At 33.4% G+C, this 13,762-nt stretch overlaps 1 protein-coding gene across 1 annotated transcript; it reads right to left on the bottom strand.

The window, feature by feature from the left end:
- Positions 1-2,140: 2,140 nt before the first annotated feature.
- Positions 2,141-6,637, bottom strand: LOC102616352 (protein OBERON 3). Its single transcript, XM_006469232.4, has 2 exons — positions 4,434-6,637; positions 2,141-2,904 (listed from the first exon to the last, which is right to left on the bottom strand). The coding sequence occupies exons 1-2, from the start codon at positions 6,310-6,312 to the stop codon at positions 2,330-2,332; spliced, it is 2,454 nt and encodes an 817-aa protein (XP_006469295.1). The 5' UTR covers positions 6,313-6,637; the 3' UTR covers positions 2,141-2,329.
- Between the last annotated feature and the right edge of the window lie 7,125 nt (positions 6,638-13,762).

Raw genomic sequence — 13,762 nt, forward strand, 5'->3', positions numbered from 1 at the left:
ACAAAAATAACAATAATTAACCAAGGACATTTTAGTAATATAAAATAATTTATTCTGATTCTTAGACGACATAAACATATTAATGAAAATATAACTCATTCCAATTTTAACTACCACTTAAGTAAATAATTTATTATAATTCTTATTTCAACATGTTCCAACTTTAGTCCATTCTGATTATAAATTGGCAAATGCACCATTAATTCTGTAGGTAAAATTATGTTAAAAGTAAAAAATTTATAAAATTGACACATTCTGAAATTGTTAATAGTATATATTTCATATGTCGTAGATTTTAATTGGAATCAACTACGTGTGACCCATGTGAATATGAGTTTAGGGAATGAGAGTCCGATTCTAAGTGTTGGGAATTAGACAACAATCCCTAGGATTATTCATTCCCCCCCCAATTTAACTTTTAATATCCCAAAATTGCCCTTTCTTTTAATATCTCGAAATTGCTCTAACTGCCAAAGATCCATCGTCGTTGCTACTAAGCTCCTCCTCCAACATTGTCATTGGTCACCTGTCGGCTATCAAAGACCCATCATCGTCTTCCAATGCTCCATTGTCATCACTGTCAAGAGCTCCATCGCCAGTTGGCGAGCATGTCGTCGTCGTTTGAGCAACAGTTGTGTGTTTCACCTGTCGTCACTAGCTCCCGTTCGTCTACCTCATAGGCGCCAGGGGCTTTTTAATAATAATAATAATAATAATAATCATCATCATCTTTATTGTTATTATTTTTAGTTTTATTATTAATTTATATTCTTATTATTGTTAATATTATAATAGATATAAATAGTACTAAGGACAACAAATAATAGATGATACTTCAGTAACCTATAATTGTTCATTATAATTTTAAGATAAAATAAACACATTAATAGAAAAGCAATTCATTTTAATTTTGATTTTTGTAATTTAAGTAAACAACTTATTCTCATTCTAATTTCAACTTATTTCGATTACCACTAAGTAAGGCACCATTAATCTTTTGACACTTGCTAAACAATGACTGACAGAGGATACAATCATTAAGCATCTCAAATGTCGTTATCAAATAATGTGGACTATGGACAAGGAAATAGAGCTTGTGAAATTATTAGTTTTAGATTGATGGAAAAATACCTAATAGATTTAGATTTTTCATTTGGTATCAATTATCAAGCATTCGACCCATGACTCAAGGCAGAACAAATGAACCATTTATTTGTTGCCATTAGTGCACTATAGGGATAAATTGTTGTTGTTCAACAAAATAATTTCAAGTCTTCCATATTTATTTTTGATTGTATTATTACGAACAAGCATGCAAATAAGATGGTACATCAAGCTCATGTAAGTGCATATTTAGTGTGGCTTATTTAATGACGGTAAGTACTTATTTAATCATAAAAATTCTTTTTAAAATTTTTGTTGTTGTTTAGTTATATTTTGAGTAGAAGTTTTAAAGATTAAAAAGCTATTTTGACTTACTTACAAAAGTTCAAATTTTAAAATTTTGCGTGGAACAGTTGGAGAGTTTTTTTTTTTAAAGGTTAAATTGTTTAAAATGTCAATAACTTATATCACAATTTTATTTTATTTTTTTATAACATATCTTTAAAATATTTATATATTAAAGTAATTTTATAATTTTTAATAAAATCTTTGATACATGCAAACAATTAAAAATTCTTTTAATAAATTTTACTAATAAAAATTCTTTTTAAATAAAGTTTTTTTGAAAAGTTAAATCAAAAGAAACCTAAGACTTTTTCATTTGGTGCGAGGTGTGAACACTGAGTTCTTTGAATTAACAGCATTGTCTTAGCAATAATTGTTAGCATTTTAACTTTCAACCAAAAAAGGCTCAAAACTCCCCCCTTTCTCCCGCGAAAAAAAAAAAAATCAGCTGTCCCCTTTTGGTGCCATCGGAAGGGGGCTCTATTTTATAAGAAATTAATATGTATATTGATCTATTTTATAAGAAATTAATATGTAATCTCATCTTGTTAACAGAAACTCTTCATTAATTCAGTTTGTTGAATGAATGAAAGAACTTCTTTCCTCCCCCAAAAAAAAAAAAGCAATGTATTGTTAGCGTCTGGTTGCTGAGAAAATTGTGGAAGAAAATGAAGCCAATGTGCTAGAAACGTAAGAGGAACAACCCATTTGCTACATTTCGGAAAGCAAGCAGAATCCAGAATGATGAAGTCAACAATAAGTTAAAAAACCATCAGCATAATTGTACCGAAGAAAGATAAAAAAATTTTTAGGGAGAAAAGAAGGGGGTGGGGTGGTGATGAACTGATGAAGGAAGAACGCTAAAAGCCAAAACTAAGATCTACACCCACTGCTGCTTTGTGGCTTCCATTCTCTCCAACAAACCAGCAATCTCAGCTTGCATTCTCTTCATCTTGAGGTAATCGCAGTGTGAATCTTCCAAAACCTTCAGTTCTTCAAGTTTCTTCCTTCGCCTTTCTTCTGTCTCCCGCAAACACAGCTTGGAAAGCTTGTGGGCATACTCTTCTTCCAGCTTCTCAGTCCTGGCGCAAACCATCCGTTTGTATTCATCCGCCTCTCTTCGTGCTTCATCTGCCTTGTTCTGGAACATTCTTGCTTCGGCTTCTTTAATACGTACAACACTTTCCAAGCTGTCAAAACCATCATTCTTTGATAACTTACCAAACCGGATCTCATCTTCAACTTTCAGGTCACCTATAAGGTCTTTCTTGAAAAGATCATTTGACATTGAATCCCGCCGTCCACTTGACGAGGTCATGTTGTAAATGGTATATTTTGGTGGTAGTGAAGTGGCCGGTGGAATTGGAATTGCATCTTTCTGGACACTGGCTTGAGTTACTATCAAGTCATTCAAAGATGTTCCCGAAGCAGTAAAGTCTGACATAGAATCTGCGTCTGTTTCCCCAAAAAGGAAAAAGGTTGAGCAGAAAAAGGTTAAATGTGCAATCATCAAAATGAGCTGTGTGTCTGGGCAAACTACATCAATTTGAAACTTCAAGAAAAACAGGCTTAGAAATCTAATAAAAAGCTAAAATGGAAAGGAAGCAAAGACCAGAAACCAAACTAGCCAAACATGGAAAGGAACAAACAACATGACCCCTGCTTCAAGCTCATATAATAAACACACCCTACTGTTTTTATGGCATTCTACATGGTTTTGTCCAGTCAATGGTGTACATCATGAGAAGACATTGTCAGACGAACTCCAAAACAAACAATTTATTTTTTCACCTTCAGATTCAGAAATTTCTAATAGAATGCCTAAAAAGATAGTTGTGTCTGTCCTGAAATACACAGCTATCAATGCAAGCAGCAAGATATTGTGACCAAAGCTATCTTTCAGAGAGTGTCATCAACAGTAATGAGACGTCGTCTATCCAATTATTACATATGCTCCTTCCAAATCACAGTAATACCCTTTTTGCAAATTTATGATAATATTTGCTTCCTTTTAAGAATATTTATACTGTATATGATTATGGGAAACAATTTTCAGCCCCAATCTATTATTTATATACCAAAACTGGCAGTTTCTTTAGTGAAATTCTGGGTATTTTCTAACTTCACGGATAATGCAAGGCGCATTAAGTTTCTAGAGTTACATACACTTATTTCTTCTTTGAAATAATTCAAGATTCCCAACCCCCCCCCCCCCTCCCCCAAACCAAAAAAAAAAGGCATTATCTGCAAATTTGCTTCTTGATAATAAATGGTTTCTCCAGAGTTAGCCTAAGATGTAGAAGTCCCAACTATTCAGATTCTCATTAAAAGACTCGTTAAACCATGTCTGTTCAGGTTTTAAAACAACGAATTTAATAGCAGCAAATGGAATAGTCAAGCTTATAGATACCAGAACAAGGATTTAAGAGAAAGAAGCTACAGTAAATGAACAAAAATCACTCTATCTCATGAAACAAAAGCAACTTTCAAGTTTCAACTGCACTACTACCAGCAGAAAATAAAAAGCAAAACAACATAAAATTGTATATTATAAAGGATCGAACACAACAACCAAGCTCAAGTAAAATCTCTCCACATTTTCAAAATCCTAGCTAATTCAAATGTTTGCAATGGTCTCTTTCGCTCATTATTTGCCATTTGTCTCAATGATATTTTATCTCGTAAAGGTAAAATTTATCTCCACTTGCTCTTCAGTTCTAGCATTTAATTAGAATTATTTTCCTATTCCAAAAGATTCCTCTATAATTAGGCCTTTTGGTTGATGAATAAAGTTTTGTATTTTCAGAGAAGTGTATTTATAACATTGCACTAAACATATAATGTAACTTATAACAGTCGGCATTTATGAAACAATTTCTGAAGTTTTACATAGCAAGGACACAAATTTAATATGTTATCCAACGGATCCTTTCTTCTCTTTGGACTCTAAGAAAGTAGTAATTGAGTAAAGTCAGGAGGCTTACTATTGAAGAACCGAATAATGAAATTGCAAGCTTCCGATGGAGACATCACTTTATTTTCCAGCTTGGAGACCAACTCAGCAGCCTTCTTTTGCAATTCCTTTCCCTTGAAATCATTGCTTCCCTTGAAAATTTTTGTTACACAGTCAAGCTCCTTGACGAAAGTGTCTAAACCCCAATCCTTCGCGCAATGCAAAAACACATCCTTAACGAACCCAAACATCTCAGAAGCATGACCACACCCAATACAGTGGAACTGCATCTCAGAAGTTCCTGATGGCCCCTTTAAGCTTGGACCAGGCTTAATCAGATTCCTCTGAATACCACAAGCAGCATGGCACCAATGTGAACAAACATCACAGCCAACCCAACTGCAAGTATTGTTGGCACAATCAAAATTCAGACAAACTGGACACATACATGAGCTGCAGAATCCTTTATTTGTGGAGCAAATTTTACAGTCACAATCATCAACAGGCAATATGCTCTGGCAATTGACATTCCTACACCTCATATACAAGAAAATCTCCACCAGCTTATTTACAGGAAGCTGAATTTTAGCAGACAAGAAGCTTCCAAGCCCCATTTTCACTGCAACCAATATGGCTAATTGGTCCTTGTGGCATTTTGAAAGAGTCTCCTTGGAAAGATCAGATCTTCTTTCAAGTCGTTTTTTCAGAGCCATCAATTCTTCTCTCTTCTCAGACATCAAAAACAGATTTTTCAGGTACTCTTTAACTGATTCAAGAGTCTCATCCGAAAGCTCTTGAATTATTTGAGCCATGATAGGAATAGCCTCCGATACAATCTCTCGTAGAATTCTCTCTGGTCTAGAAAGCTTTCGAGCTCTCCCTCCATCCATACTCTCCAAACCTCTCAAATTCTCGGAATCCTTCTTCCTCGAATCCCCTGAATTTGTTTCTACTCGCGGACGAGCAGGCAATTCGGATGGAAAAAATGAAAGATTATCAGAGCTAGTAGTCTTATAAAGACTATTATTACACGAATCCTTATTCATCACACGGCTACCCTGGATCATCGAAAACCCCCCTCCTCCTCCTCCTCCACCGTGATTGTTCAAAGCAACAGAACCATCTCCAATAGGCCTAAACCGACTATGAACTGACCCGTTAGTCCCCTCACCACCGCACCAAATCTGATCATCTCTACCTACAGAATACTCGTAATACTCAGTCGAGTTATGCGTTAGCGAACAACTGGGATTATGGGAAAAAGGATGAGAATACGAGTACGAGAGTGACGCAGCAGTGAAATCATTGGAACAAGTGTTATCCCTTGAAGGTGCCAAAGATTGAATACTCCTCGTAGGCATTGGCCTCTCAACATTATTTTGCAGAGCATTTGACGCAGTTAAAGAAAGAGACACATCAGGCAAAGATAGAGATAGATTAAGGGTCTCTAACTTTGGTCTCTTCTCTCTATTAGTAGTAACATTCTCTCCTTGAAACTCTTCCACTTCCTCCTCAGCTTGTCTTTTAGGAGAAGAAGAATTAACTCCACTCTCATTCAAATTCAAGAAATCTCTCTCCACCCATTTCTCATCTTGACTTGAGCTATCCATAAAGGCAACTTCTTTACCCTTTTGAGAGCAAACAAGCTTGGAGTTTTCACAAAGGTACCTGAGAGTGAGCTCTTGGCAGCCAGAGTTATGGGCGCTCTTTGAGGGTTTTGAAGGGAACCCATCAAGATTCGTGCTCGACTCTTTGAAAAAATCAAGACCCTTTTGGGAGAGATTCATTTTCTCATCCGGGTTGCCTATGCTTTGCTCTAAAACCTTGTGATTTTGACGCGAGAACTTGCTGCTAACAGAGTTTTCTCCATCACAAGGCAGATCACCAGAGAGATCTTTCTCTCCAAACATGGCCTTAGCGTACAGAAATCAAAATCCCAAAAAGCCAAAAACAAAAAAAAAAACTTACTTTCAGAGAAATGAGAAATGAATGATAGGTTTCTGAGGGGCAAAAATGGCAATAAAAGGAAACCCGGAGGGTATGTTTTCTTTTCAACTCAGTAGCTCATCACCAGAACTCCTTTTTTCTTTTCTTTTTTTTCTCCCCTTTCTCTCTCTCTCTCTCTCTCTCTTCGTGTGCCTGCTGCTGCGACAACGGCTGGATGCACCAAAGCGATCACATTACATTACACGAATAACCAAAACAAAAACAAAAACGGCGATGTCTTAATGTTTTAATTATATTATATTTTTCAAAGTGGGGTGGGCTCTCCGAATTGACACTTGTGACCCTCTATTGTTGACGAAATTACTCCTAGTGGTCCTGTGATAATAATAATAATAATACAAACCGAGCACTGTAGTAGTTTTTTTTAAAAAAGAAAGCAACAGCGATGAAGTATGACTTTTTTCTTCGTTTTGGCCGTTACACGTTGATAATATTAATAAATATCCCACAAATATAATATAACTATAACCAAAGCAGGCTTATAATTTTGAAGCTTCCTTTCCTTCAGTCAAAATTATTGCGTGTGCGCGTGTATATATATATATATATATATATATATGTAATATGTTTAGCTTTGATTGAAGGAATCTCGTGCTTTTTATAAATAAATATTTTTAGAATTTATTTTTTGCCCCCTCTTGTATGATCGATAGTCGCTTACATGACTTCGCCGTTACATTTAACCATATTCCCAACCTTTTTGTCACATGTCTTGCAATTTAAATTACGAATCTTGTGACAAAAATGCTAAAAATATAACAAAATACTTGTTGCGTTGTAGAGGTTGAGGTTGAACTAGGTGGACGTGGCCCACGCATTTTATAGAATAAATTTTAATTATTTTTTTTTCTTTTGAAATAGATAGAGAGATAAAGAAGGTTTACTTTAAAATAACGAGTATGGTAAAAAATTTCTATAGAGTAAAATGGTGGGTAAATATTCTCAATAATATTGAAGGCACTGGGTTTAGCTTTCATAAAGGCTTTTATTAGTGAAAGTAGATTTCTGAATTAGTGTTCAATTGTTCTATAAATTTAGAGCCACTATATTATATATTCTAGTTATAGATTGTAAACACTAATAATAATAATAATAATAATAAGGTTATGGTTATGTTGGAGTTCATTTACGGTGGAGGACGAATCTCAACCACACACGTAAAGTGATAAATAATAAAAAATTTATTATAACTTATTATTTATTATATAATACTGAGATTGATGTTCCACCGTAAATAAATTCCAACATAGCCGAACCCTAATAATAATAATAATAATAATTTGACAACCGTAGTAAAGATGTAAGCACACGATATTTGATGAGGTGCTGGTTCAATAAGATCAAAACGTAATGAATTTGGCAGTCAATTGAATGCAAAGAAGGAAAGTTGAATGATTCCAACCAGGACAAAATGATTTTGAGTAGAAGTCAATTTGTTCACGCGTTTTTTCATCCCTTGTTTCTCCTTTTAAAAAAAATAAAATAAAAATTCAAGATCGTTGGTCAACATGCTGCCTCCGAAAGACAAGTGCGCGTAAGCCTTCGTGACTCTGTTCCTGATCTCAACATCAATCAAAACTGTACCTAACTTTTCGTGTCTAAAATTCAAACGACACATCACATACACACGCGTACTCACATGCATCCGTTCCGTTACAAGGAATGTGTAGACATTTTTGTTTATTTGCAATAAGTAGACTGAAATTTCATTCCATTCGGCAAACCAAATGTGAGCAATAATCTTTATTTTTGTGACTTTAATCGTGTTGTTTGTGTTCCTAACCATTTTACAAGTAACACCTATTCAATATTTTCCTCCTTTATTTGGTACGATAGAGTCCTATATACAAATATTTTTATGCACCATCCAATGAAATTATATCGTGTCTGTGAAGTATTTTCTCTCACTAATTTTAATCGCTATCACGACTCGTTGATTTTAAAATAAATGTTTATGTGATAAGATTTCAATATGAGATTTTTTATTTTTTTGTTCCATGACCCTTTCTAATAATAAAATTGGAAAGCAACCCGTTTTCTCGTCCGAGTCCGATGTTGAAGTAACTACTTGGAAGTAGTTGCTCAAAAAAGTGGCTGCAAGTTATAAACTACTTTGAATTTTTCAAAATTGAAGAATTTACGCGGCAACGGCTAGGAAATTTCCCTTTTTGGGGCTTTTTTTTTTTCTTTATTTTCAATTCTTTCAGAGAAATAAAGTCTTTTGTACCATTTGTATTACGCATGACGTTGCATTCATGATGATATATAGGGTCGTTTGTGTGTGTTCTTTAACTTATTATCAATATTAACAACTATAAGCATGTTACAAACTTTTGTATTATATTTTATTTTCACCAAATTTTCGTTAGGATATGATTTGAATCAATCGAGTGGTTTTCATCAGATCCATCTCAAATTTGATTCAAATAAACAAATTTATATCTGAGGGAAACTTGTGCGAAGTTTGGGTCAGATATGTTTTTATGATGTTTAAGGCAGCTGGTTTAGCTAAGGTACCTTAGATGGAGAGCTAAAGTAATATGTACAATGAGTTGAGGTGGTCATATGAAGAATAATAAAAGGAGCTCAGTGAAGCCCTGTAGGATTTGATATGGGGATAAAATGTGTTTAGAGATAACTCAGATGATTTCACAGAATACTTAGTGTAATTAGAGTAGTACAGATAAGCTCATACTTGAAACATATTATCAACCGCAAATTGAAAATATAATAAAGTGAACATAAATACAAATAACACATAATTTGTACGTGGTTCGACCTTTGGCCTATGTCCATAGGACCAAATCATCACCTATCCACTATATAAATGAGAGGTTACGTATGATTTTATATTGTCTAAGATGAATAACACAAGCTAAATAGCTACATAGAGATATAAATATTTGGTGTTGATAGTTAGATAGTTAAATAAAGATATTTGGTGGTGATGGAGATGAAGATAATGAATAAATATATGAAGAGTGTTAATATGGTGGAGAAGATAATGAAGGTGGAGAACAGAAATGGCCTTTAAAAAATGGAGAAGTGGTTGATGATCTAAAAGTTAGAAAGAAAGAGAAAAGAAGAGGCAAATATATGATAGCCCCCTAATATGAGTTAATAAGACATTTATAGAATGAAGGCTAGTGGTAAAGAGAGTGTATAATAATTAAGGTTAGATGTTATCATGAAGTTAAAAGGAAAAAATATTTTTAGAATTACGTGTCATTTTTAAGAAAAAATGACAAAAACATTCTTTTTGTGCTAAATTTATTTCTTTATCATAAATACCTTGAAGCATCCAACCATAGCCATTGATTTCCAAGCTCATTCAATGTAGTAAATTCTTTTAAATAGCATCTTTATACTACTCTCAGTATTATACATATTTTATCGTTGTAATTATCCACGTGTCATTCATTTATTAGTCTAAAATATCATTCTAAGTTTATCCCCCAAACAACTCTATTTAGAGATTAACATCCTGCATCAATAACTAAAAGGTCTTATGTGCAAACAAGAGCATACTTTGAATTTTGAAATTGGATTTGAGACTGGACTGCATTGTTTAGCTCTAATTTAATATTGAATTGTAATTAACAATTCAACAAATTTTTTAATTTTAAAATTTATATTTTAAAATATGATGATGTCGACATTAGCAAATGACTCAATGAATAATATATACTATATACATGAATTATAATATAAGTTACAGATCACTGGCTTAAAACATTTTCAATAATTAATATTACATATGACATATGTAGGTTTCAAGCTGCAATATTTATATACAATATGTACGTAGGATATATTTAATTCACAAGCGTTGACAATAGTTGAATATAGTAATATGGAAAATTGATGTCACAAATTAACTTGTTTTAAAGGAGTGATGTTATTGATCTTAGTTAGGTAGGTGAATTAACATGAAAGTATCACAATTTTAAGACTGTAGATTTCTCTCATAGAAGAAATTGGTGGCCGATCTTGTTGCTGCAAGTTTTCCTGCCGGCCAAACAATATTGGACTTAGTCAACTCATCATAATTGCTTGAATATGTAAAGAATAAAAATACTTCTAAGAAGTTTGAATTCGCATATAGATGATTAAATATATGATAATGACGGATGATGATGTTCATTGACCCATGTTTAAGGGTCAAGCAAATATAATTTATTGAAGAGCATCCTGCCATTCCATCACTACAAATATATCCAACTACAAACAAACAAATCGTATAAACACCTTATCAAATAGTTTATAGCCCTCCTCATTTCCCATTTACCATTTCCTTTGAATATCGTTTTTGCACGGATCAATGATATGGGCCCATACGAGGGCCACTTGGTACAGTTTAGGGGTGGAGTTATTGGCAGCCCTCACAAGTCTGATTTCTAAAAAATTTTATAAAAATTAAAAAAAAAAAACAGATTTTTCTCCAACATTGTCTTCTTAATATCTTTTTCTCTGATTTGTATAAAGTGAACGCCTCTTTATTTTTTTGGAGAAAATAAGTCCTTTTATATTTCTATTTAGTGAAAACTCTAGGCTCAATATTTGTTTATTTTTTAATTCTATTAAATCCCTTTTGATTTAAATTTAAAAAATAATTAAAACAAATGTCACGTTACTTGTTCTTGTGTTATAAGGGTCCGCCTTATAAAATAACACAAGGCCCCTCACACTCAAGCATATTAATGGAGTCTCCCACTAAATAATATATTTAGGCTTTTGACTCAAATAGCTAGTTATCTTGCTTATTAATCCAGTAGTGGTGCAGTCAATTAAATGAGCTAACCCAAGAATTATTTGGGAACATACAATAGTGGCTACAATAATTAGGCCTATAATTAAACTAGCCCAATTATTTAGTTCTAAATCTACTCCACTAAAAGATTGGAACTGACCTCCATAATTATATGCTCGAATAATAATTCGTACCAAGCCACATTGATTTCTTTATTGCATAATCATTTATACCACATCATTAATTAAATCGATATCTTAACTGTCCAATCGATTTAATTACATCTTATTCCTTGATACTTACTGGTTTTCTCTAATGATCATTTTCAACATATTAAATATGTTGACACACTCTGGCCAGAGAATTCTATGATCAAGTGCTGAAAACCCATCAAGAGATGTGTTGTACAAATTCTATATTGTTAATCTATAACTCCAATACTCATAATTGCTCCCATCAAGATACCGGGTAATCTTGACCACAAGTGTGTGTCGTGCCTATTGGTAACTCAAATGGAATAACAATTACAATCATCAAATCATAACTAACTCAAGATTAAGATTACAATAAAATCAATACATATGAGATTTAATAAGTCTGACAGTCATTTCAAGGTTAATTAAATCTCATATGTGATCCAGCTCAATGTAGTCAAACTACATCAGTAAATTCATATATGATTAAGACAAATCATTAAATGAATTTACTACAGTCTAAACATAAATAGAGTGCCCAACTCTATTTATTAACTGCGAACAAAATTTATTTAATCATAAGATAACTTATATTTATGTCTTCTGTGAATCCATATGATGATCACATAAATGCATATAATATGATTAAACAGATCTTATTCCATATATATTTATGCAATTAAAAATATCTCAAATATTTTATTAATCAGAAAATAAATTAATATGCTTTAAAAGAGTATATAATCCCAACAGACAACTGCTTCAATCTCTTAAAAAATTGAATTATTCTAATTACACCAGTCTATCCAGCCTTTGATGAGAATCACAAAGACATGATTCTTTAAAATTGTCTTTTGTCTATTATTATAAATTTAAATAGGGACAAGATTGTGGTTATAAGTGCGAGGTTTAATAAGGAGATTGTAGACAAAATTGTAAATAAAATCACCACTTTATTATCCAAATGTACTCATTGTCATCATGTTTCCATTCCTTGGGCCCAAAAGTCTTCAAAAGTCCGTAGCAGCTTCAAACAATCAAACTTCTTCTTTTTTTTTTTTTAATTTTTGGGGCTAATTTATAGTTTATTTACAAGTAAAAAACTCAGGAATAACATGTGATTGTGATAATCATGCTAGAACATCTAATAATAATACTGTAGATGAAAAAAATCAAGTAAATTTAACTTTTTTCTCGAAGCAAAAGGACAGAATAGAATGGAGCGGCAAGGCCAGCATATGATTGCTAATGAGTATTGTCAAATAATTATCTAGAAAATACCATTTATTTTGAGCTCCATGTTGCCTCTCTCTTTGGACTTTGAAGAAGGAGCCATTAGGTTTTATTCGGGATTGCGGTGGCGATTTAATACAAAATATAAGACAAATTGTAAAAGGCAAAAGATAATCCTAAACTAAAACCTAGACGCATTAAAACCTCATAAGATCAGAGATTCAACCAATGGCAACAGTAGGGCTAGGGCAAGCTGATTCCAACCAAAACGACAGCTCTCCTGTATCCTCTTCTGTTCCAATGACTACAGTGATGTTTCGTGCAGCAGCAGGTCCATCAAGTTTGTTTGACAACAGAGGAAACACTTTCTCGTCCATCCATCTCTTTAGTCCCGTCCCATTATTGTTAGTTTCCCCATAGTCTTTTGCAGCCTTTGATGAAATCACCATCAATGCACTACTTGAAGGGCAAACAATGACTTGTCCATTCTTCCCTCCCTTACTTGCACCACAAGCAAATTCTCTCAACAAAACCCTAGCAATGCCATCAAACGACTTAAGCACCTCCTTTTCCAGTGCAACAATTTTTTCCTTGAAATTTTCATGAATACTGTCCTGAGAATCACCGCCTCTCATCGATCTCTCTGCTTCGTGAACAACGGAAACAAAGTCGTCGTGCGTTATATCCGATCTTGTAGTCATAAAGGGTACCAACTGAATAAATGAATATTTCAATTCCATCTCCAACAGAGAGAGCCAATTATTTGAACATATGAAGCCGCAGCCGCTGCTGTGGTGGGTTCCATAGCCATAAGCAATATTAATCTCCTTCATCAGCTGCTTGAATTCAACCAAAGCTCGCCGCAGGATGTATTTGTAATTTTCCAACGCTTTGCGATGATCTTCTGTAGAATATTTTAATTCGCTTTCACAGGCCTTGCTGAGAACATCAATGAATCTCTCTGCCATTTTGTGAAGAGAAAATTGAGTTTCTATGTTATAAGGATGTTTGTTTTTGTAGTGCTGTGTGTTTCTCTTTTATTTATACTGAGGAGATTTATTTCCTTGTTGGAAAAGATTCTTTGGGATTTACAAAAACAAAAGCCAAAACGGAAACACAAAGCTAAATAGCAATACTTGATGGTCAAGGAATAGCTTAATAATAAGCAAGTATATT

This window comes from Citrus sinensis, chromosome 2 (genome assembly GCF_022201045.2).
Source record: "Citrus sinensis cultivar Valencia sweet orange chromosome 2, DVS_A1.0, whole genome shotgun sequence".
NCBI classification, from domain to species: Eukaryota; Viridiplantae; Streptophyta; class Magnoliopsida; order Sapindales; family Rutaceae; genus Citrus; species Citrus sinensis.